This window comes from Temnothorax americanus, unplaced genomic scaffold, assembly GCF_048541705.1.
Source record: "Temnothorax americanus isolate GAGA-0224 unplaced genomic scaffold, ASM4854170v1 Scaffold22, whole genome shotgun sequence".
Taxonomy (NCBI): domain Eukaryota; kingdom Metazoa; phylum Arthropoda; class Insecta; order Hymenoptera; family Formicidae; genus Temnothorax; species Temnothorax americanus.
In genome coordinates, this window is record NW_027509360.1 from 859730 (window position 1) to 886541 (window position 26812).

At 44.4% G+C, this 26812-nt stretch overlaps 2 protein-coding genes across 2 annotated transcripts in view; both read right to left on the minus strand.

Annotated features, from left to right (window-relative positions):
• LOC143898122 (protein-L-histidine N-pros-methyltransferase) overlaps nt 1–26812 on the minus strand; it is a 39247-nt gene that overhangs the window by 5544 nt on the left and 6891 nt on the right. Inside the window, exon 2 of the mRNA XM_077407346.1 lies at nt 21519–21730. Coding sequence (XP_077263472.1) covers nt 21519–21730 — 212 coding nt within the window. The remainder of the gene's footprint in view (nt 1–21518; nt 21731–26812) is intronic.
• LOC143898093 (uncharacterized) lies at nt 14351–19298 on the minus strand. The gene is made up of 4 exons (XM_077407218.1): nt 19061–19298; nt 17858–18519; nt 17619–17795; nt 14351–15807 (listed from the first exon to the last, which is right to left on the minus strand). The coding sequence occupies exons 1-4, from the start codon at nt 19167–19169 to the stop codon at nt 14803–14805; spliced, it is 1953 nt and encodes a 650-aa protein (XP_077263344.1). The 5' UTR covers nt 19170–19298; the 3' UTR covers nt 14351–14802.

The following is a 26812-nucleotide window of genomic DNA, read 5'->3' on the forward strand; positions in this document are numbered from 1 at the left end:
GCTCGGCTATGGCCGGTGCCATCAATTAACGAGCACCTTCTGGCCCCATTGAATAATAAACAAGAATAAGAAGGAGATGGAAGAGGGACGAGAGCGTCGCGGGAGGGACAGAGACAGAGACGGACAGGGGAAGAAAGGGGGAGACGGAGAGACCCGCGGACCCGGTTGGCGCATTGTTCGTAGTATCGTCCGGCTCCTCTACCTTGTTCCTTCTTTCTGCGGATCTTTAAGTCACCCCTCTCTCTCTCTCTCTCTCTCCTTTATCTCCCTTCCTCCCGTCTCTCGGAGCTCACCTTCGTCTACGTCGCGCACGGTCCTCTCGCTCCTGTTCTTATTCCTGTTTTCTCTCCTCGTCCCTCTTTCTACCTACCTCACCGCCCTCTCGTCTCCTTTTCTATCTCTCTCTCTTTTTCCTCCCTTTGTTTTCTATCTTTCTCCCTTGTGCTCATACCCTCTCCTTTTCTGGGCTCGTTTCCATTGTCAGCCATCCAGCACCACCACCGTCTCGGTGCAGTCACATCGTCCTCGCAACTCCTCGCAGCCTCCGCTGCGAGACTCCGAGCGGAAAGGAAGGAAAGAGATGCGAGTATTAGAAGGAGGAAAAGGGACCCCATGCACGTACACGCGTGTGCGTGTGGTCACGGTGATATATACGCGCGGTCCACAAATCAGGTCCGTAGATCGCAGCGGCTTCGTCGGCGGCGCGAGCGACAATTAATTCGCCGCTTTTGCTCTCCCGGTTCCTCTTCCCCCGGGGGCTCCATTGTATGCGCGTACCCGCTCGCATACAACCCTCCCCTTCCTTCTTTTCTCGTCCTCCACGATTCGGAACACTTCCTTCTATCTCTCTCTCTTTCTCTTTCTCTCTCTCTCTCTCCCTCTTGGATTCTATCTCTGCGCGTTCTGTTTTATCGAGGACCACTAGGGCCCTTTTTGCCTCGTTTGGACTCGACGGAAGGGATGGGAGGGAGAAGGGCCAGACTCCCGACCCGTAAAAGCGCGGCTTTAATACGGGCCCGGCGTCATGCGGTCTAGCTATGCGGCCATGCCGTTACGAGTCTTAAAAAGGAGCGTCGAGAAACGCGAAGCAATTATATGTCGAGATACGGGGTGGCCGGTATCTCGATCACATCAGCTGTCGGTGTTAGAAACCTGTAAGAGATGTTAAGCTTGTTACAAAGATCTTTTTTAGATTGTAAAAGGACAAATTGTAATTCTTTCATTTTTCTGGAGCGCATGCAATATAATTTTCGAATATTTATGCTGTCTGCAATTATCAGGCGAGGAGAGAGAGAGAGAGAGAGAGAGAGAGAGAGAGAAGAAAAATATAATCACACATCAATTTCTGACAATTTCAACAATTTAACTTCTTATTATGAAAAAATGACAAGAGCATATAAATTATGTAAATATTTTTTCTCAATAAGTACTTCAAAGTTATTTCAAGCAATACTGATCGATCGGCACTTTAATGTTCGTAATTAATGATGCAGCTCTATATTGCATATTCGGGAAACCTGTATGCGATCGCGTCCCGAGATAAGAATCAAAATTAAGCTCGACAAACATCCCGTTCATTAATACTCTCGACGCGCGGTCGTCTCATCCTCACGTGTAGAGAAGCCGGCTGGTTGGCGAAATCGATTTAGGAGGAGACGCCACGGACATCGATAGTCCTCGCTCGCCGGCGGCGAGGACAGGATAGCGCCGTGTACGCCCGATAACGATCTCCCCGCAGGACGATTATTTACAATTCCAGCCACCCACTCTCGCGGCCCGGGTCGTGCTTCAATTTTTGTCGCCGAGCCAGGCACACTGTCGGGTGAGAGCTTGAAGCTTGGGGCTTTTATCGGAACGCGCGGCGCGGTGAGAAAGGGGGAGGCTCCCCCCGCTCGCACGCGGGGCCCCACGATCGTAAAATAGCCCGGAGGGCGAGAGAGCGAGCGCGAGCGGGTAGTGTTAAAGAGGCGCTCGGCGGAGGATCGTTTACCTAATAATAGCAATAATATGTAAATGCGATGCGTATCGAGCCGCCATCGAGAAAAGGGGCCGCGCGCTACGACGCCATTGTTTGCAAATCCTTGGTCGAACGAGCGATCCAGCGAGATCGGCACCGTTGGAGTCGGACTCTTCTGCGCTGCTCGCGATGCTTGCGATTTTCTTTTGCGCGCGAATCTTCGGTGAGTATTTCGCGCGAGTGATATTATCTGCGATCTGCGAGCGGCGCACGGTACATTAAAGATTATTAATTGAAAAAAATGTGTCAAATAAAATGAATTACTATTATATTGATTGTGTGCAATAAATAAAATGAATATATGGAGGGGTAAAAACCACAGTGGTGTAAGTCAAATTTTTAAAAATATTTTTTCGTGTGCCTATAGGTGTACGTTATATATTGTATAGATTGCGTCTATGCACGCGAGAAAAAATTTAAAAAAATTTGACTTACACAACTATGACTTTTACCCCTCCATATATTCTGAGATGAGATTGGCTTGGAACACCAGAGCATATTATATCTTTTATTTTAATGAAATACATCTTTTTACCTTCCCAATTTAGTTGAGATATATGTTTGAAAAAAGGCACATGTTTTATATATTTTTCAGTGTTGATCTCGTATCAATATGTAATACGCAGTACGTAGTTATTATATTTATAGATTACATGTTAAGAACATCGCGTGTTAGGATTATACATTTTAAAGGCTTATAGAAGGTGTGCGTGTATGTGTGTGTGTGTGTGTGTACGTATATGTAGCATGATGATAACTCGATTGGATCTCGTCACGCTCGAGAATACGCGCGATTCGGACGATCATTACGTATTCACGTTATTAAGCGCGCGAACGAAATGTAATTCCGTAATACGGCGCGGGGATGGAACTTTTCAGAGTTCGTCCTGAATGGATTAATGAACCGAGTGACATGGGATCTCTCCTCTCTCTCCCTCTCCTTGATTGGGGCAACACTTAAGGAATCTGGCCAGTCATCTTTACCTTCGTTTGTCGTCGTTCTGAACGAGCAACGAGCCGCATCCTGACCTTTCTCTCTCTTCTCTCCTCTTTTTTTCGATGTCAATTCTCTCGTCGGTTTCTCCGATACGTTCAAATTCCCTCTATATCATCGGGTGAGATTGCTTTTCGAGATCGTTAATGCACTCGCGCTCGCGTTATCGCTGCTTAGTACAAGATACAAAACCGCACACTTGTATTTATCGATGTTATTCTATTCCACGCAGCCGATAATTTTTAGCGAGGCTTAATGTATGAATTATGTAAAGAGTTAACATTGATTTTTTGATCAGTGAGATTTGAGATACATGTTTCGTATCGTATAACTTAATGTTTTAATTTTTCTTCATTCTTGCCTTATAGTTATCTTCCCGTAATTATGCTTTTAGCGTTATATGTCACAGCGATAATTAATCAATCTTTTTTTTAATTATCGATTAAACTACTAACTATTACGAGTTCAGCGGTAGGACCGTGTTAGGGAGGAGAGAGAAGAATCGCTCCTCTCCACTACATCTTATATGCGGAATAGAAGTTGGAGCCGGTAAATTCTCGCGATATTACTTTCCTTAGGTGCATTCAATCAATGTCCGCCAACGTGAAAAATGTATTTCGAATCGGAGAAAGCAAAAGGACCGGGGAAACTCGGAAAATTTCATAGATCATTGGCCATCGCCGAATGCAAGAGAGTTATCGGGAATTCCTCTTAAAAGATTTCCTTTGAGGTGTAACGCACTTGCGAAACAAGTCATAGCTTTTGCATTGAGAAGTCGAAAAACTGCTAATTATTCTCGCGTTCTCCAGAACGCAAAGCAACGTTCGTTGATGACTTTATTTCCTTCCGCTTGTTAATTAAAATTGATAAATTCGTCGTTAAAAAATCTGAAAATCATGGAGATGGACGTCGTTTTTAAGTTCAACGCTAAACAGTGTAAATGTGCCGGCGCAAAACGTAAGAAGGCAACGTATACTCGCGGCAGTTCGCCACGGCGATGTCGTGGGGCTAGGTGAAAGGACGTAAAAGGGATGCGCGCGAAAGAAAACGCACGAGAAAGGAGCCGGAGGATCCTTCGCCCTGATATCATTGCGGCTCATCTTCCCCGTGCCTTTTTCTCTCTTTCTCGCCGCGATTATACAATCGACGTTAGTCTCCCCCACGCGCGCATCCGCACACGGACGGAGACGGTAGAGAGCCACACAGGCGCGCGCAACAAGAACGACATGCCTCGCGCGACGTGTGCGCTCTCGTAGTGACAATGTAAGTGGAGTCTTCGGCGAACGTCGGCCACCTTCGTCGGGTCGACTCGGCGAGGGAGAAGAGAACGGCAAAGAGGGCGAATTTATCTCGCAGGGACCCCTCGCGCGCGCGGCGGGGTCCGGTACCGCGGGGGTGGGGATATCGCGGTGCGGGAGAAAGAGAGAGAGAAATGTGGCGAGACACATGGACCGATCGCAGAATCGACGGGGAGGGGGATGAAGAGAGAGGGATGGCGAAAGGGAAGGTACGAGGAAGGGAGCGAAGGGAGCGAGAGGGAACCGACGTGTATTTAGCATTCCCCATACCGGCATAGCGTCTCGTTAGCTGTCTTCTCTCTCTCTCTCTCTCTCTCTCCCCCTTTCGCTCGCGCTGCCTCCGCCGGTCTTTCTTCGTTGATGGAGCACATAGAACGCGCGGGTACGAGTCCGTAAGATCCGAGGGGGTGGGCGCAGGGGTGAGAGGGCGCGCGGAGAGGGAGGCGTACGAACGTCACTCGAAGCTGGGGTAGGCGTGGACCATGGACCACCCTGTCCACGGCGGCTGGAGGGGAGACCACGCCACCGCGGCCGTCGAACGGGAGGGCAGACGGGCGGGAGGCATCCAGGGGTGACGAAGGGAGGGGTGAGGGGCGCCGTGGACAATAATAATTATTATACACGGTGAAGTTTTGCAAATGCTGTCCTTCGAGGGTGGCTGGCGACGTGAGGCGGGAAGAAAGGGAGGTCGGTGGACGGAGTAGGTGCCAGGAACGGCCGCCCGCTATCTCGCCCGGTCGCAAGCGGGGGTGGCGGAGAAAGGATGAGTGGCGAGACGCGAGGGAGAGAGGGGGAACGGGGGGAGGGAGGCGAGTGATTCTTAAACGGGATCGTTATGCGAGTCTTTCCCGTGCTCTCTTCCTTCTCTCCCGTGCTCTCTCTACGAGAGATTGCCTCGTTCCCCTTCCCCTCTTATTTTTCTTGCTCTTCCCTCATTCCCCACCCCTGTCTCTTATATACTTGGCCGTTCGTTTCACCCCTTAGACCTACCGGTGCGCCTCTCAGCCACCCCTTCGCTGCACAGTGGACGTATAGTAAGTGGACGACTCTGTGAATCCGTATTGGAAGAAAGTCTACGTATACGTGTGCGCAAAAATCGACGTGTGAGAGTCGTGTATCTGTGTGTGTGTGTGTGTGTGTGTGTGTGTGTGTGTGTGTGTGTGTGTGTGGCGCGGCGCAGATCACACGTCACATATCGAGTCTCGAGAGCAGACGTAGCCCCTTCCGTCCGCCCTCTTCTGACCTGACGAGACGTCCACGAGCGGAGGAAGCCCTTCTTCCCCTCGCCCCGCTTCGTCTCGTTAATTTTGTCAATTTTGTCGGGACGTCTCGAGATTCTTTCATCTTTCTTACCCTTCACCTATTTCTTCATCTACCATATATTTATCTCCTCGTATTTCGTTTAACATGGGAAAATTGCGATAAATGTAATCCGTTTTGGAATTCCATCTTAATGGAATTCTTAAATGAAATCTAAAAGGTTCAAGTTAGCTTTTGCATTTTAACATAATGTGACACGTGTTTTCGACCCAGATCAATCCAAAAAGTCTCGACAACGGGGAATCTTTACGATATTGCAACACGATTCGTCGACATCGGTCAATGTTCTCGGCGATTTCGCGCGCGTTTTAAGAGCGTCGCGTAACGCGGCTGAAAAATATCCAATAGCTTTATTCTTGTAACGTGACAGCGAGGGCGATCGTTAATTTCGGCCGAGGCCACGCGACGCCGTCGGATTTTCCGAGTGGACGGGAAGTCGAAGAGGACGAGGCGCGCGCTATTCGCCAGGGAAACATACACTTTTATAACTCGTTTCTCTCCTCGCCGGCACTGGCAAATCTCTCTCTTGACGGGGACATTTCTGAATTTTAGACGCTTTAAACATCGTGATTTGGCGTACGAGCACCGTGCGTACTGCCGTCGTAAAAGAAGTCGACAGAAAGAGAAAGAAAGGTACGTGCCGTTGATTTCTTTAACGAAAATCACGCGAGTTTCTTTCCCTCTCCCCCTCGAGATATTTAAAAAGTCGTAATCCTGTTAAGAGGACGCAAGTTTCTTATATTATAAACTGTATCCGAAAAGCACCTCTGCGATTACGTATTCTATGTACTATTGAGTTTCAGTTACAATAAAATCGAGTTCAAGTAAAAGAGAGATATACAAACGAAAGCACGATTGATCAAAGGCATATTGCGTATTAAACTAGATATACAGATTTCTATGAATTTAAACTTTATAAAGTAATATCGTATCGTATTCTCATCTCACTTGGAGTCGGCCGCCTCGAAGACAATTCTGCTCGACAACTAAAGCGATTTAGACTTAAACTTGGCCGTTCCCGAAAAGCATCTTTATGCCACGACAGTCGGGACGACGCTGGCGCGGGCACGTGAATCAGGGGATTTATTATTTAGCCGGACATATTTAGCGGCGCACGTAGTAGACGCAGGGACGTATCCTTCCTCCACGAGCTGTGCGCTCGTCTCTCGGCACGTATATGTATGCGCGAACTACACTCGGATGCAGCGGACGGCGTGTGCATTATGCACCGGCAAGCTCGGTGGAGCCGAGCTGGCGACTCGTGCGCCTGCATGTATGCACTTGGGTGCATGCACTTGTCCCCGGGTGCGCTTATCCTCATTAATCACGCGTAGAGGATGAGAAAAATTCATTTCCATAAATTTATAATTCGACTGTATGAAAGATAGATAACATAGATATCTCACATTCTAGGATTAATAATTTATTAGAATGATACTATATTTAATTTATATATATCTATATTGTATTTTTTTTTTTAATATTGTCAAGATGACAGGATCGATATAGCTGGTTGGTATGTTATCGATTAGGATTGCGCTGCGATAGTGCACTTTTTTAGTCTAATAGTCTCACCCTTTTCACAGTACGTCGTAGTTTGCACGCAACGAATATGTGAATCATTACAGTAATGTGAATTTATGTAAGACAATATGATTGATAGTTGGTAAAACCGTGTGGAAAAGAAAAAAAATAGAGCGAAGCAACAATGCTGTATCATTACGCGCATCGCGTGTATTGCAAAGCTAAAGGGTGAATTTTAAAGAGGCTCCTTTCTTGGAGAGACTTGCTGCTTTTTCATCGCGTTTACCTGGCGTTTCCCGGAAAGAATGGATTAATACGCAAGTAACAAGGCTTGTTATTGTTGCACGAAAAAGTCTCCACTTCAACCGTTACCTGGCGTACGCAACCGTATATTATAGCACACATCTGTGAATCCGCAGTGTGTTTACATCGTGTGCAAGATATTGCACAAGTCATAATATTCGATACTCTAAGGAATCTTCCCCCCCCCCAAATCTTCTTTAACGAAATAACAGAATATTCTTGTATCTCCCTATATTCATGCAAAATAAGATTTGGATAAATAAATAAAATATCTCCATATTTTTCTTATGCATAGAAGATACTAATAAGATACATATCTTCTGAGGTTCGAGATATGAGAATATTATTGTTTTCACCTTACAATTTTCCGGTAATTATGTTCAATCACGTTCTACCTTGTTATGTGCAAACAATAAAGTGACTCCAACAATAGATGTTAATTGAATTGTTTGGTGTAGCAACTCCGCATTTGTACGCGTTAACATGCAGTTCTACGAAGACAATATTGAGGCAAATCGATATCGCGCGACTGGTGCGCGTGCCAGTTTCGATGGCGAGCGGTAGTACGATATAATTTTCTGTTATTATAAAATAGAGTACTGTGTAATTTTTTGAAAAATTAAATAAGCAATATTATGCAACAATTTAAAACAGCTATATTATTAATATTTTGAGTTAAATGGGAGATAGAAGAAACGTCATTTTTCTTAGAAAAAAAGCAATTATCTTGCTTTTTAATATAAATATAAATACACACACACACACACAAAAGTTCAAAAAATCGATACAGAAATTGTCAGAATTTGTCATGGCGTGTGGTCGGAATAATCTACACCTCTATACGCGAAACAATGAAGCGAGTCTTTAATTATGTCGGAGAGAAAGGAACGTTAAGAAACGGGAAACACCCCTTTCGCGGCTACGGGAGGATGCGAAACCGCCCCTTTCCTAGCGCGCGTCGCTCCCGGAAAGAGTTAATGAGTAATTAACAGAGCGCAAACGCGCGCCGGCGCGGCGCGATGCGGCGCCTCGTTGTGCGAACGATCCCTCGGGGCACCGCCTCTCTCGTCCTCCTAATTACTGGTCATAACCGAGACCGAGAGACAGAGCGAGATCCTGGGTCGGGTCGAGTCGGTTTCCCGAGAGGGTGAACGAGGCGGCGCCGATACGGCTTTTCCGCTCGGCGCGCGAGAACTCGCGCCTGCGCCCCGCTGTTAATTACACGGGAGAGGGTTGCCAATCGCAGGAAAAGCCACCCCTCGCGCAAACGCGCTAATGATAATTACTGACCAATTGGGCCGACATCGCCGCGCCGTCGCGGACCAATCGCAGGATGCTGACTGGAAAGAAAGGAAAAGCGAAAAGGAGAACGAGTAGAGTCGAGGATGGGGTCACCCGAAGGTGGTCGATCGCGAAAACGCAATCACAAACGTAGAAAGTTGCTGACAACTTAAATGACGTTATAGGAAATTTAAAAAATTATAGAAAATTTGCCGGAAAATACAATTGTCGTTATGTACGATTTATTATAATATAAACGTTATTAGTTTATTCTAACGTTATTATATCTTTATGCTGCAATAACAACTAAAACAAAAACGCCTAAAAATACTCAATTACTTGCTTGTCTCCTTGCAATTTGAAAATTTCTTAAAAAATATATCAATTTAGTGTACGTTAATATTCAATTCGCTGTCTTTTACGACGAACGACTTATATCTCACGAAACCGCACTTCCGTCGTGCTGCATTTAAACGCCGTCACTTTTCCTTTAACATCGCAGTAACGATTTTTACAGCCGACGACGAGGCCGATGCATCCGGAAAAGTGCATATTGCGCGTTACGCGCTATCCAATGAATGGCGAAGCGGAATGTAACGCTTCGCGTTTCGCTCTTACTGTCGCCCACCTCCCGGTAATTCCTTCCTGGTAACACGTGTTACGAGCGCGGCGGCTCGTTTCCGGAAAATTACCGGTTCGACCGTCAGCAAATTAGAAAAAAAAAAGAAGGAAGCTCGGCCCGGTCCCCGTGCATTATTATCCCACGTGGCTCCTTTTCGCTCATTAAAATCGAATTTACTTCGTGGCGCTCGAACGCGTCATACGTGTCCGCTCGTTTGTCTCGTGTTCGGCGTATAGCGAAAGACACGAACATACGTGACAGATACGAACTTTGACATGAGAACAATGTACTGAGCACATGCAGTGGGTAAATCTTTTAGCGTTCGGAGTAGGTGCCATGCAGGTATGAAAATAAATGGCAATTATCTGAAAATTACATCACATTTCTACTTCTAAATTGTCAGTAAAAAAGGATGTTTGTTCTCATTTATTTATTAGACAGATTTAAAAAAGGTTTAAAAAAACAAACTTATAAAGATTTTGGTGTATCTTGTGGTAAATAATAAATAATTTCTTACAAAGAAAAATTATTATCGGATCAAGAATCGCTTAACGTAGAAAATAGTTTGTATAAATATCTTTGAAAAGTTGAAGATTAAATTAAAAGATTAAATATCTTTCCAAGCAGAAAATTTAATGTACCTTATTTTATTATTCGCATATTAGTAAAAATTACTTTTGCATATGCTGCGTTATTTTTTCTGCAATTCACTTTAGAATTGGATATTAAAATTTCCTACGGCGCGGCGGCCCGAACGATACACACCGAGTTAATGATTTTCAAAGTAAGCGTGACGAGTGAAAACCTGTCGCAATTGTACGCGTATAATTCCTGATGATGGAGTCTTTAATTGTTCTGTACCCACCTCATTATCATATAAAAAGTCCCGTGTTTACTTTCCGTCGTGCGGTCGCCGTTTGATGTAACGACCACCGGCTGATTTGCATAAAACTTATATTTAACGTTGGAGTAATCGAATGCGGGACAGGTATATATGTCTTTAGATTCAACTTCAGATACAAGAAATTAACTGTCAGAATTTCCGTGACAGTTTCGGTTTGAGAGTTCATATTTCATGATATTTTATCTTACGCAATATATCAGTTAATAACGTGTGAGTATGTGTCATTACGCATTTTGTTATCCAACGTATAACGATGCATTAAATGAAATTCTTCGGAAATTGACATGTCTTTATTGTTGTCGTTGGAGTTAAGAATTCTCGAAGCAATCATTCAATAGACTCACGATTATTTATAAAGCGTCTATATGCAAGCATCTAAATAGAAGACTTAACATTACTATCAAGAAGAAAAATGAATGATTTATTCTATATCATGCAAATAAAAAAAATCATGTACACTAGATTTAGCAAATATCTTTGTCAAATGACTCTCGAAGCCATCGCTGAGCGAAGCGGATTATTCGTACGTGCAGGAGAAAAGAAGTCGGGGGGTCCGGTCGCCCTTTAGAAGTCAGGTTCAGATAAGAGGGGAGGTCGAAGAGGAGACAGGAAGGTAACAGGTGGTGCGCGGAACTAAATACTCCCTTCTCTCGCCCGCTCGCTCGATTGCCTCACCATCGGAGAGTCTCCTCGGTCCCATACAGGTTGAGGCCCTAAGACAAAAACTAGCTACTGGGGTTCCGTCTGTGGCCGCAGTACCTGATAATCTCCCTCGCATCCTCCGCTCTTCCCGTCGGCTCGACCACGCTAGAATCTCAGCACGTCATTTTCTCCTCTTCATTTTCTTTTCATGAGTCGGCTACCGAATGATTAACCCTTTGACTGGCGCTCGCGCTATCAATCTGTCCGTTCCGCTAATTCGCGATTTTATGATTTTCTTTGTACCACGTTGATATCGTAAGAATGTTTTATTGCTCAACGGTTCAATTATGAGCCGGTAGCTCTACTTCTGTTCATTTTATAATCGCGAACAATAACTCGCGACTATAAAAGTAATATTATACAGAAATACCACCTTTGATTATAAAGGTTACCACATTCATCACAACGTCTGTTAACCAAAAACGTTTTGCTACTTTCTTGATTTTTATTTCTCATAACGAAACTCGGATTGAAAAAAAGAAGGAAATGTGTACCGTATTTCTTGTTTCAGCGCGTGTATCTTTATTTTCTTACTTCTGCAATCACGATCTCATCTCACCACTCGCGATGCTCTTTTTTTGTGGCTAATTAAATTTTTCATGATAAAATTGCAGTTTCGTCGGCGCGCCGACTCGAGGATAAATCTAGCGGGAATCGAGTAGATAGACGAACCGTACGAGGGACAACGGATGCGAAATTACACGTCGGGACCCTCCCTGATTAGACGATCGAAAAGATCAAATCCAGGATGCATTCGCGTTTCGTCTGTGTATGGGCATATACTCTCTCGGCATCGAAATGATAATATTAGAACGAAGAGCGGTGGCGGCCGAGCCGGTAATTATGCGTAGTCCCGCGGGAGAGGCGAGGCCCGCGGTATATAACCACCGAATTTGCATCGAGATACAATCGGAGAAACGGGGAGAAATTCCTCTCTCTCCCCCGCCCCTTCGTGCGTCGGTTCCATCGCGTCGGGAAAGATTTCCGGGGCCCGGCAATTAGCAGTAATAACCTATTCCGCGCGCCAATCAATGTTAATTGACATCGGCCAGAGCCAGAGCGAGCGGCCCCGCGAAAGAAACGCGAAAGCTCCCGGAATTCTATTCGTGCGCGCGCGCGGGCGCACCTGCGCGCTCGCCAATCCGGCGAAAATTGCGCGCAATTTGCGCGAAAATAAAATCAAAATGTGAACGGGCACGACGCACGGCGGATTCGAAAAGGCAGCCCGGTCCGCGCTGCCTTTCGCGAGAAGGTAAGGGGAGAGGAGTAGCCCCCCGGCCCCTTCGTTCTCGCCAGCGCAGGGCGGATGCACGCTTCGAGTGGCTAATTTTCTTCCTTCTCTTCGCTAGCCCCCCTCAACCCCACAGTTCCTCCCTCCACTTGGCGATATCTCTGTCTCTCCTCTCCGCCGAGGACGAAACGACCAGCGCTTTGATGGAGGACATCTCGCCGCTAATTATGATTAATTTGTGAGACGAGCGAGCGAGGACCTCGAACCCGGCAGCTACCGGGGGCGCAGGGGACCATGGGGATGCAGAGGGAGAGAGGAGGGGCCGGGGGAGAGAGGACGTAATTAATATTCTCAGCAGGACGGCGTTGCAACGTCACGTGAACGTCACCCAGGTGACTCCGTCGACGATTTCCCCGTTCCGAGTCCGGGGGAGCTTTCTTTCGGTCCAATCGTACGCGCGGCCGCTTTGCGCTGCGTAATTACGCGCTCGATATAATTGCGCGATGATTATTCACGACTGGTTATCCCCGCGCGCCTTTAATGCACGCGCGCGTTATTAGACGCGAGCGAAGGCGCGGAGTCACGGGAGAATGCACGGTTATTCGAAATGCGAGAATCACGCGCGCGTTTAACTCCGTAGTAGTAAATCCCTTCTGTATTATAGATTCTCGAGTCTGCGAATCGATGAAGTCAGCATCGAATTTCAGCAATTAATGGATTTCCGTAGATAAAATTCGGCAAACACGTTGAGCAACACATAAACGCAAAGCAAAGAAAAGTAGCCTTCGGCTCAACATATTTTTTTCACGAATGTGCATTAGTCTCTTCCTTCTACAGATTCCTCGTTATATCTCGAACTGATGCCCCGTAGATTTATTTCCCTAAGTATGAATATTTTATTCATGTAAATGTATGTACTTATAAAGCGTATTCAAATGAAACAGCTTCTTCCGAATAGGTTAATATAGGCACGCGATATGATCTCGCGATGGCTAATCGCGACAACGATCTTGCTTTTGTTTAATGCACGTGTTATAAGTAAAAGCGCCTCTGTAAGATTATAAGAGATTGAGCGATTGTGTGTGTGTGTGTGTGTGCTCAAGCAGCGTATTTCACATTTAATTCTTATAATAGATAAATAGATTTACACCCGACAACCTTAATTCTCGAATCCTATATTAATTCTAAGCTATTAAAAATCACGGATCTCCGGTTTTATAAACATTTACATTTATAATTGATTTTACAACGATCACATCTTTTATATCGGTATCATATTAATGTTTTAGACATTTCAATTATAATTCGTGTATCGATGTGAGAGAAAAGAAAAGGAAAATGCGTGTGGTCTAATAAAAATAAAGTCATCAACATTGACTGAATTCAATATAGTTGCGCGATGATCATTATTCATAATTAGCCAGCTCGTTTCTTTAATGCTCGCACTGTTAGAATAATAGCGTTTCTCGGATTTGTAAAAGAATGCAATATCGTGAGGATTCCGCGCGATGAAAGAGTAGTGATTAGATCAGGCATGTTAAGAACGCTGCGGAAATTAAAATTTCAAACAGATATACTTTACGAAATTGGACGGATATTGTCGGCGATATCATTACAGTTTTCATAATCTTATTTCGATTTCTTGCAGTCCCGCAATGTAACATATAATTGCACATTCGATATAATTGCGAGTAATTATTGTTAATTACTGTTTAATATGAGTTAAATTGTTCTGACGTCACGCGGCGTAGGTTCATTTTTCGAATCGCGTGTGACTGTAATTATAGGTCAAACATAATTATGAGTAATTATCGATAATTATTTAGTAATTCGAGGTCGATTGTCGCTCGGCAGAATTGAAAAACCATTTATAAACTTCTGACAAGCAAATTCTTCATAATTACCAATTTTGCGAAATTACACTGCGCTCGATAGATGCTGTGCTACAAAGTATAATTATCAAGAACAATTTCGAGAAATGTCTAATTAAAGTATCAAGGTGAAAGTTCATAAAAAGAAAAAAAATTTTCATCAATAGTAGACGAAATTAGCACTCCATTTTTACAAATTATATAGATGATTTATTTTATTTATCAAATCGAAATTGAGACTGAACTCCTATTCCGTACGAATACGCGTGACCGGTATTATTGTACGATTAAACGAACTTACCTGTAAGTGAAGTTCTATCGTAATTGTATGTAGCGCCTCTTCCGAAGAGATCACCTGGTAGTACCCGCCTCTCCATGCCAATGTTACCACAGGTTAAAAGTAAAATAAAACTTTTTCCCCGCTACGATGGCGCTCCTGCGACGCGTCTCATGCTTCATTTCTTTAAAGTGCTGCCGTAATTCTTAGGGGCTAAGGTCTCTTAGCTATGGGTGGGTGGGAAGTGATCTCTTCGGAAGAGGCGCTACATACAATTACGATAGAACTTCACTTACAGGTAAGTTCGTTTAATCGTACAATTGTATTTCGCGCCTCTTCCTCAAGATCACCTGGTAGACGTTTAAAGCCTATTACGGCAGAAGTGCGTTTATTTTTTATTTTTTATTTATTTATTTATTTATTTTTTTTTTTTTTGCAGGGAGTTATATTCCTAATGCTTACTGTTCTAGAATTGCCCTTGCAAATACTTCTTTTTCTTCTCTCACCCTTAGGTTGTAGACCTTGGCGAATGTCTCTGAAGCTATGGTCCAACCTGCTGTCTTCTTAATTGTATCTATGCTGACGCCGCTCCTTTTTGCCGCTGAAGTCGAAGCGTGACGCGTGCTGTATGCTGAAAATGTCTTCGTATCCACTCCGCTTATCGTTAGTGTCGACTTAACCCAGCGGCTTAGGGTCTGCGTTGATACAGCCTTGTAAGGCTTTTTGAACGAAATAAAGAGGCTTGTACATCTGCCTCGCAATTCTCGAGTTCGTTCCATATATGCTTCCAGTGTGGATGCCACGCAGATATCTCTATTCTGAGGGTAGAACGGAATTAATAACGTTGGTTGTTCTCTTCCTGGCCGCGAAGTTTTGATCCTCGCTGGAATCTTTATCTCGATTAAGTTTCTTGCTTTTTCGATATTCCGCACATCTATGAGTGCTAAGGTCTGAAATCTGTGACCTGTTATTAGAGCGAGCAGCGTGACGAGTTTCAATGAAAGTTTTTCTAGGTCTAACTCGTTGTTCGGTGTCCATTTTTCCAAAAAATCTATCACGATCCTTGGGTCCCAAGTCGAGTTGTATTTTGGTTTCGGTGGTCGTTTCTTCGAGACGCCTCTGCAAAACTTTTTTACCCTGTCGTCTTGGCCGATTTCTGGTCCCAATATAAATGCGATAGCCGAGCGATAGCTATTTATCGTCCCGTACGACGCTCCAGTGTGAAATTCTCTTGAAAGAAAGCTTAAAATATTCGGGATTGAAATCGTGAAGGCGTCGATGTGGTTCTCTTGACAATAAGACCACCATTTTTTGTAAGCCGTTTCGTACTGACGTACGGACGAATCGCTTAAGGACGAAACTGCTATGTCCAAGGCGTCTTCTGGTATTCCTTTTAGTGCGAGGGCTTGCCGCATGATATTCCGGCTACCAGGGTAAGGCGCCTCCATAAGGGATGTGGTTCCCTACACGAAGAGAGTAAGAGATGCATATCTGGTTTGAAATAAATCGGTTCCGATTCAAACATGTCCATACAAAGTGGGTACCACGCTTGTGATGGCCAATGAGGGACAACTATTACGCCTCGAGCCCGATCAGATTGGATCTTTCTCAACATCTTTAGAATTACTGAGAAAGGAGGGAATGCGTAAAAATAATATGTTTGCCAATTGACTGTGAATGCGTCGATAGTCAACGCATTTGGATCTTTCCGCCAAGAGACATAACGTGCACATTTTGCGTTTATTCTGCTTGCGAAAAGGTCAATCTCGGGTTTTCCGAACACCCGACATATCTCGTTGAACGCATATCCCGACAGACTAAATTCTGTTTCGTGTTCTCTTCTTCTTGATTCTAAGTCAGCTATCGTATTATCTTCCGAACGGATATAGGAAGCAAAGATCCACAGATTTCTTTGCTCGCACCAGCTCCAAATATCCTTAGCGAGTTTACTAAGATTTTTGTACCGTGTGCCACCCATCCGATTAATATACGCAATAGCTGTCGTATTATCGATCCTCAATAGTACGTTACAATTTCTCAAATCTTTCGCGAAACATTTAAGCCCAAAGAACGCCACAAGAAGCTCCAAGTAATTAATCTGGTGTTTCCTATCTTCCTCATCCCAATGTCCGTAGGATTTCTCATCTTCACAGCTTACACCCCAGCCTGATTGGGACGCGTCTGAGAAAATCTCCGTTTCGTAATTTTCTATCTCAATAGGATTATTTGCCGACATAATGTTTGATTTCCACCAAACTAGATCCTCTCTAATATTATTTGATAGGATCATTGTCTTTTCAAAATTGTCGTTATTCGCTATCAATGCTAGCGTCTTTTCTCTTTCAAGGCTCTTCATGTACACCCAACCGTAGCGTACCGCTCGACAGCATGCCCCGAGTGTTCCAACGAAAGACGCGAATTCCCGTATCGTGCATGAGCGTAATTTTTCAAATTTTAGGATATCGGACAGTACCTTGATTCTTTTGGAATCGGGGAGCTCGATTAGCATCCTTTTAGAATTTAGTTGAAATCCTAGATATTTTCGAATCTTTGAGGGTTCGAGCTGACTTTTCTCCTCATTAATCACAAAACCTAACTCCTGTAATAGATCGCGAGTTTCATCTCGATTTTTTAGGCAAAGTTGATAAGAGTTACCGATTAAAAGAAGATCATCTAGGTATGTAACAGAGATGTGTCCCAACTTTCTTAGATATGCTACCACCGGTCTCATAATTTTTGTGAATATGTAAGGCGCAATATTCAGTCCAAAAGGAAGGCAGCAAAACTCGAAGAGTTTTTCCCTAAACCTAAAACGTAAGTATTTCCGGTGCGATTTTTTAATCGGGACGACATAATATGCGTCTTTCAGGTCTAGCGTTACCATAAATGAATCCTGGCGCAAAAGATCTCTTGCTGTCCGGATATCCTCTAATTTGAAGTGCTCTGTCTCTAAGAATTTGTTTAATTCTTTCAAATTCAAAATAAAACGATTAGTGCCGTCCGCTTTCGGCGTAAGGAAAATTGGTGATATGAATTCTCCTTGGACGTTCTCACATTCCTCGATCGCCCCCTTTCTCAGTAATTCTTCAAGTTGTTCTAATATTTGTGATATTTCTACAGGCGACCAATCCGTCTCTCTTGGAATCGATTTTTGACAAATTGTTTCCTCTAACGGTAGCTTTATTCCCGATATCCATTCTAAGACAACCGCGTCCGTGGTGATTTCTTCCCATTTTGTATGGAAATATCTAAGACGCCCGGCAAATTTCCTTACCGGATCTAATAACGTTTCTTCTGGGGATATCGATCGTGTCTCGGATATCGATCGTGTTCCGACTTCCGGTATCCCGAGTATCGCTGACTGTAAGGTTTTCTTTGTCCGCCCGTCGTCGTGGACTGTCGTTTGTAGGTCTGTTGACGGAACGGACCTTTGGAGTTTTTTGATATGCGACTGGGGGTTACTTTCGGTGTTGTCGTGCTCAGTACTTTAGAGGGGTGCTCTAGCGTCTTCGCCGTCTTAAGGTTCTCTTCTAACTGCTTCCCGAAGAGCCACTCATCTACGACTGTAGCTTTAAGGGCTTCTCTAACCGATGCATTGAGGTTAGGGAGGATCAGGGCTCTCCTCGTAAGAGTCTCCTCCCGTTGTAGATCTACTAGCAACCTTCCTATATCGCTCAATCTTTCCAGAAGCGTTAATTTATCGACGGACTGACCTTTCAGTAAATCCGATAAAGTTGTCCCCAATACAGCCAGGCAGACGGTTACTTTCTCTTGCTTGTCAACTAAGCGAGTGTCTCTGGTTATGAATGCTTCATTGAGAGAAGCTTTTACCTCGGGATTTATCTTGGGTGGATTTATGAACAAGCAATTCTCTGGTGTTCCGTATTTCTTCAACAGCAAAGATTTTTCTTCCTTTGGAAGACCGGCTTTGAAGAGATCTGTCCATCTTAGTACGATTTCTTCGAATATCGGGGCTCCAAGTGGCTTGTCAACTGCCACGCGCTCTCCTAGTGCTTTGAGAACGTTATCGTCGACCTGGTTCGCCTCTAGCGGTTGATCGACCGTTTGGACCGGATCCTCTGGCGGTGGTGTCCCTTGTATAGGGGCTAAGGGCTCCTCGGTCTCCGAAACGGATTGCTGCGTTGTTGGTGACGACTCAGGAACGTCGTTGCGATCTGAAATCATTTGAGTGTGAAAATTCTTTCAATTTTTGCGTGCGCTTTTGCGTCTAAACAAACTTTTGTCTGTCTTTTATTAAGGCAAAACGCGGCCCCGGATCTAATTCGGTAACGTCACGGGCTTAACCTGTACGTATGGCCAGCGTCTCATGTTTGCGTTTAAGCAAGCGCGGTCTCGGATCTACGCCGGTACGAAACAGGCTTAACCTGTACGCACGGCCTGCGCGTCTTGTTTGCGTCGGTTCGAACTCCTGTCCGTGCAAACGTGGCCCCGGATCTAATCCGGTACGAAACAGGCCTAACCTGTTCGTGTAGCCTACGCATCTTGTCTACGTCCGGTCGGACTACTGTCCGCAGCCCCGGATCTAATCCGGTACGTAACAGGCCTAACCTGTACGTGTGGCCTACGCATCTTGCTTACGTCCGGTCGAACTCCTGTTCGTGCAGACGCGGCCCCGGACCTAGTCCGGTACGTAACAGGCCTAACCTGTACGTGTGGCCTATGCGTGTCGTAATCTTGATAACCTCGTCAACTTACTGCGATGGATGTTCTTTATTCGTCTCTCCAGACGTCGGAATCGTTTCTTCCATTTATTCTCCTTTTCCTCGTCGTGTTCAATCGACCGTTTTCTGCTTTTCTTACCCATATTCGTTTTCTGGAAAATAAACGCGTGTGGTCTATTTGGCACAAAAAATTGGAATGAAGCATGAGACGCGTCGCAGGAGCGCCATCGTAGCGGGGAAAAAGTTTTATTTTACTTTTAACCTGTGGTAACATTGGCATGGAGAGGCGGGTACTACCAGGTGATCTTGAGGAAGAGGCGCGAAATACAATTGACTCGCGATGTGGTATATCGGTGATTATTACACCAATCAATTCGCGTTCCGAACGAAGGGAGGGTCCGTGATGGCGTGGCGAAAGGGTTTAATTACGTGCGTCTCGGCGATGACGAAGACAAATACCTAAGTGTGATTGCCAGTAGTAAACTCGTCGAGTTTTCGATCAGCTGGTACCACCGTGACTAAAGTTTCTCGACGTGCCGACCGCGATGCGGAGAACGCTGCCCGTTACCGCCTGTGCGAACGTGATTGAGTTGCATCGGATTCGGAAAGATTGTTTCGTGTCATAGCGTTCCGACGACTTAATGAAAAAAACTTTCGTCTATCGGCTATTGAATTATTCTTACCTCGGCTAGCGTGAACGTGAATTACTTCGCGCTTCTGCGACACAATGCCAACAATTGGATTTAAATTTGTACTCCGCGATATTTTATGTATCAATGTATGGTATTTCTTCCACAAGTTTTATACATATACATATATCTCCTATAAGTTACATGTATATACAATAACTTAAATTTTATTAATTAAATTTACATATTTTAGACTTAGATATATATTCTTCTGTCCTTCTAATTATTTTATTAATTACATTATTCAAAACAACGAACCGGGCAAACTAGAATTATTCTTCTGTATAAAGTTACAATATATAGATCAAACCACACACAGAAATTATAATAAATAAAAGAAGAAATCAGATATTGTATCACAGAAAATATTGAATAATATTTACACAAAAATTAGCAAAAGGTACTAAGCAAAATTTTTGAAATGTCAAGTGACTATTCGTGAAGAAGATTTCCTTTTTCTGCGCTCTCGAAAGGTTTATATTAACTTTGTTAACTGCAATCTATTTCTTAAATTCGCATCTTCGAAAGTTCGGCGGCTCAAGGGCACTCCTCCTTAGGCAGGACTGTCGATCTTCTACGCTTTCGCTCAGCAATCTGTCTCTCGAAGCCGACAACGGCGGTGTCACGCCTAGTAGCCGCGGTTAGCCGCGTCGGGAGAAATTTTAATAAACGGTTCCCCGGGTTACCGATGCCCGCATACATATGCAACACGCACGTACGCGGCCAAGTGTGGAGGTGTTGCCCGTTGCCCGTTGCCTGGTAGCCGGCAGGACGACGCGGCCGGGGGAGAGAGGTTAATCACCCACGCTGGATTTTAATAAACGGTTCGGGGGGCAAACAAAGCTGGCCATCAATAACCATGGCGCTGCCTCGCTCTCTCATTCTCTCGTTCCGTCTCTCTTCCTCCATCCCAGCACCGGGGGCCCCCACGGCCCACCTCGCCGCCTGACCGACCCGCGGCCATGCCAGGGCCTTTGCCACCAGCTTGTAGAGTCTCGCAGCGGACAGCGAGATAGGCGGAGATTGTATCTCCGTGGTTATTAATTAACCGGCGAGAAGGGAAGGCCCCCTTTCATCACCTCGCAAACGATATCGCCTTCAGCGAGAGAGGGCCCTCGGTCTTGCCCTAGCATATAGATAGCATACAGCCGTAGCTCGGGGACCTCTCGTTTGATACAAGTACTTTGATATTTGCGCGAATATATACAAGGGGACGGATCATCACGCATAAGAGAGTGGAAGTGTTTGTGTTATAAATATTAAATTATTATTTTTGTCGAAACTATGTGTTGTAGATATTATTAGACATTACGGAGATTCTACGAGTAACAAGACGCGGTCACAACGACGTTCTCGTTCACACTATTTTGCTCGAAACACATAAATGACGCGAAATATTAATTAAATGTGAATAGTGTTGTAATTTATTTTTTATTCAGAAAGCAAAATGAATATCGGATATAAGACAAAATAAATATTGTTGTCTTATGACCAAGTTAATTAAAAAAAGTTTTTAATTTTTATCTTTGCGTTAACGAGATACCAGAAGTATTTACATATAGATAAGCAGAGACTGGAGTATCTCTCGTTATCAGCTGTTTAGAAATATTATCCTTGAATTGTATTAATAATGTAGAGGAAAAAATGTAAGACTTAAGCAACGCATGTCGACGACAAACGCGATCCACTTCCTCGTTATGGAATTTGCAGGAGAGGTGAAATTAGATCCAGCAAGATCCGCACATTGCGATATCGAGATATCTCGCGGAAAAATCAATACGAAACGGCGTAATGGGCACTTACCCGTTTATGGACGTTCGACTGATGAACCAGGATAACGCCGACCTGGCTAACGAGTGCCAAGCCTGCAGGGGCAGCGAGTCGGATCTCTCCGCGGATCTCACGAGGAAAATTTCGGCGGCTTTGTCGGGCTGGTCGGCATTGGGACCGGTACCGAGCGGGACCCACAAATCCAGCAGATCTTCTCTGATCTTGGTTTTGTCTACCCTGTACCACTGTAAAAATAAAACATAATTGTTAGCTTCGTTCTTATCTTCATCACGGTTTTGTCTTCGCGCATTATTAAATATATATAATAAATGAAATTAAGTTTTACTTCGGAATAGTTATTTGTGCAACAAGTGCTGGAAGATGAAAATTCACGCACGTGTCGCATACCCTATTTTATGTTGCAAGTGCGTGGAAAGTGGCCTATCGCGCGCGCGTCGCGTGCTTAATTAATAGGCCACTTTCCATGCACGTGTGACATAAAGATTTTTGCGCAATTCTACAAGAATAAATAACTATTTGCTCTTATTTCATTGGTAGTAGATAATAAAGCTGATTAATAAAAAATAATCTTTATATGAGCAATGTGATATTTATGTGATAATAAATATTTCATAAATTTACATCAAGATTTACATATTCAAATTTTAATTTTCTTTGATGGATCCTTCGATTTATATATAAGATTCTGTAGTATCTATGTACATGTAATATTTTTTTATAACATACCATATAAAAAACTATAATGTAACTATAAAGGATAAGAATTGATTTTCTCGGAATAATGCGTAATCTCGCGCAGGCGAAATTATTTGATCGCAAAAATCATCTTGCTACATCAATTTGCGGGAATAAAATTCGTGAAGTTCCAAGTATATATTCCATTAACGTTCCACCGGGCGGGCCGCCAAAAATGTATTTTTCGCTTCATTACGGCCGCGTATAACGGTATTAACACGATACGTATATCCCTCGGTCGCCGATCAATTTTCCCTACGAAGCTCTCACACATTTCGAGAGTTTGCGTAATTACGCGCTGCTGGGTTTCTTCTGTCATTTTTTTCCCCCTCGCGCGTTCTCTCTTGCAAAATACACATATCGTCGCCGACGAGAGGATATACGCATATTGCCGGTGTCGGTGTGGTTCGGACGGCGCAAAGTTTCGACGCGTTAATGCGCGAAAATATAAAAAATAAAAAAAAAACCTACGAAGTCTTATATTTCATTAAAGCGCCGTACGACCGGGAGACGTACGGCACGGTCGCGTCCGTTGAACATTTTTCGCTTCATTGTCGAAGCCGCGTATCGCAACATTAACGATTCTTTTCTCGCCTGCCGTCCACGTTCGTGTCCTCGTTCTCGTCCTCGAGAAGAACCGCGAAACGCCACACAGACCGAAAAGCAATTACGTTGACCGGTCGGTCGGTCGGTCGGTCCACCGGGCCTTGCGCTACACGACAGATATCCGATTTCACCGTCAGCTTCCGAGAATGAGAACCAATTACGCGGCCCCGGGGCATTAAGGAATCGATCTAATTTGCGCGCGCGCTCGGCGGCGCGGCGTGGCGCGGCGCGGAGCGGCGACTCTTAATGGCGAGAGAGCCGGCCGATGAAATTATACGAAAATGTAATCAAGGCGCTTTTTGTCTCGTTTCGCTCCGAGCGGGGTAGGGGCGTAATTAGGAATGCTTTTGCGCCTCGCGCGACGGGGGACACTTGTTGCTCGCTCCGCTCCTCTCCCGCTCCCTCATTTTCTCTCGCCGCGCCACCCCGCGCCTCTGTCTCACTCCATCTCCTATTCCTTTTTTCGTCATTTCGCCCTTCCTTCCTTCGGTCCTTTTCCTGCGCGCTGTCCCTCATTCTTTCCCGGTCATCTCTCCTTCTCCCGTTCCTTCTCACCGTAAATCTCTCGCCTTCTCCGTCCCGTTCTCTCGCCGGCTCTCCGGTAGTCGAGAGCTCGAAAAAGGATGAAAGAGCCGGCGGCGGGGGAAAAAAAGTCGAGATGGAAGGACCTCGCCACAGAAGGGGAGTAATTAACACCAGTGTGGTGCCCAGGTGCGCGGCCCTATAAGAAGTCGTTTATGGATCGCTCGGTTGCCGTGGCCGCGTAGCCGGCCATCAATTAGATTCTCTAATTAAAACAGTCCGCTCTTCTCGCCGCGGCGGTGCATTAACTCGGCTTGCCCGGCACGAAGTCCCACCGATCGACTTTGTCATCGTCCACCGGGCGGAGGCGCGACGGATCGTCGCGTTTCTTGTTCGAGGGCCGAGCAGCTTGCCCGGCATTCGATAAGACCCGCGATATAACACTTCGAGTTACTTGCGGTATGAGAATGTCGGACTTTCGCAAAACGCGTTCTCGATCGATGCCGGATGAGTAATCGTGTTTCGAGAACGAGCCTTCCTTATACAACTTCTATACGTCTTTCGAGGATGAAACCTTTTTGGATGATTCAAAATATTTTCGTAATGCAGAATGAATCGCGAAATTTAAATGGACGTAATCTTAATTGTAATTGCACTTTTGTAGTTTTTATTCGCGAGATTCTATTTTCAGACGTGTAAGTTTTGCTAAAGAAATGCGAGTGGTAACCGTCTTCAGTCTCTTCATAATTTATATAATCGAATAAAATATGTTATGTCATAAAATATTCTACACATAAATATAGAACACGTTATTATAGAATTAATAATTCACAATAATATTCATTAATAATTATACTAATTAATCGTATCAAACGCGCTAGATCTAAGATAGTTAATATTAGAGCTTTTAGATTAGGTTTCAGAGAATCAGTGATAATTTTAACCGATCAAAAAATTAAAGAAAGCAACCCTTTATCTAAATATACAAATATCTTTATTTTTCTTTTGATACTGAACTTTTGATTCTCCTATTTTGCTTTTCCTGGAGTAAAAAGCATCGTCGTAGCTAGATCATCTCGAAGATAATATCGAAACAAAGCACGTCCGGCGACGCGTGGAAGTGTAAAGGCGAGAACATTCGCGGTGCCCGCGACACGGCGCAAGGAGGACGCCGCGCGTGCAATTTTAATTATGGCTACCAGCGTGTGTCGCTAATTGCAGGTAGCCCGACGCGCTTCACCCCACGTCATCGCACTTTGATTCGACTTTTTCCCCCGGGGCATTACAAATGGCTACCGACGCCGACGTGGTCGCCCGCGCTGCCGGACAGCATTCCTCTTCGTGTCATTAGTGGCGACTTTCTGCGCAGCGCCGGGATCTAAGGGAAGGTAGGAAGGATCCGGGACGTGGCGGAGAAACGCAGACGGAGAATGAGAGACAATCGACTGACTCTACCTCTGTGCCTTCCGTGTAGCCGTGTATAGCCACGCACCAATCGCGCCTCTCGGCAACCGACAACAAGTAGCCGACTCGGAAATCGCAGCCATCTAAATCAACGTCGCGCGTTCACCGCGACGAACGGGCGAAATAACGCCGGGAGAACTGACGCCCTCGACCTCGAGATTCTCGCGATTTACGCACCGGCGCACTCACGTCATTAAATGAAGTATGAATTTGGAATTTCACGACAATTTCTATTTTTCATACAGTTTATTGATACTTAACACGTTGATTACAATTAGGTAACTTCGCCCAGAATTTTTATATCAACATGTTATTTTAATATGCTACTTAATTACTCATTTATCATTCACTATTTATTAAGTTTTATTTATTATTATTGTTATTACTTAATTACAATTATTCTTTATTAAAAATTACAACAAAATGTTTTTCTCTCTCCAAGCGATTAAATTAGCGAATATATATTTATATATAACTGGCGTCCATCTATAAACCGCTGATCACCAATTAACTCGTATTCGGCATATCGCAGTCAACGTGTTAATTGTCGATTCGAAGAACTAGACAGAAAATTGATAAAGAAATCATTCAACGAAAAGATTGTCGTTGAGAATCTTTAGAATTTCTAAGTATTTTATCTCATGCATGTAAAAAAGTTTTGATGGAGATGGAGAATATTATGAAATTGTATCGAGGAACGCGTCGTTAAGAATGCCAGAGTGAGGCTGCGATTTTACACAATTCTGAAATTTAAAATAACGGAGTAGTTATGTTATTATGCTGTTCGCTTTGCAACAATGTCGAGAGGGAAGTCTCGCTCTATGATTTGAGATCCGCGAGTGGAGTCTGTTGATCATCGCAGAGTTACGTTCGAAGGCGCACTTCGTCCGAGACGGTTATGCGTCGCTTTATGCCGGCACGAAACGATGCATGGGAAAACTTGTAAAACGTAAACTGTAGAAGTGCAAACAGTAACGTCGGGCTATCATTCGGACGATCGGTCTCTGTGTTTTCGTAACATGTGTTTACCAAATTGTTTTCGTGCGTTACGTATATTGTATATAGCGACACATTTGCTGAGTCTTCATCTTTCTTACAGAATGTAATTTCGTCAGATTTTAAAGAAATTCTTTGCTCTTTTTTTATCGAGATAAAATGACAAATATTGATAAGAACAAATATGTATGATATTTTGGGCATGATTGGAATCTATTCATTTTCAATCTTCATATTGTACATCTAACATCTTCATAATTAAACCCGAATTAAGATTTTAAATTAAAGTCCACGAAACTAATCAAAGAAAAGACTTTAAGCATCAATTGCTGGACATTATATATATGTTAAACAGTTGTTATTGCGAAAAATGATAACAGACTTTGACAAGTTAAATTAATGCGTCTTGACCATTTTTGAAACACGCTATTGTGCTCGACGGACTGTCATAGCTCCAGAATCGCTCGCGCGAGCACGTTTCCTTCTCTCTTCTCGAGATCTGTTCCTCCTGTCCGGAAGAAGATTGAGCGGAGCACGCGTAAATCCGGCGCGAACTGCGAACGATAAACAACGTCGTCGAGCGGTTCATGCTTTCCGCGCGGAATACTGGGGATGTTTGGCTGCTCGGCTACACGGGGCTCCTCGGATTCCTGAGGCGTGTTGGATCGCGAGTCAAACGCATTCTCTTCCCGCGCCATTATGTTATTGCTGCCAGGGTGGCGGCGCGGCGGGCCGACAGGCGTTATATCGGCGCCGTGGGAGAGGAACGAGAGCTCCCGTCCTCCAGACGATTTTTTTTCCCCGACGAGAAAGCTTTCTTTCTCGCCTCGGACGAGGGCACGCGACGAGATTTCGCGTCTTACAAAGGAAGTTCGATCGATCGGGGATCGGAATTAGAACTTATGTTCGAACGAAAGGTCGTCGGATGCTCACACATGGAAGTTGGAAAACATTACGAGGATTTTGCTTGGAATTGATGTTGG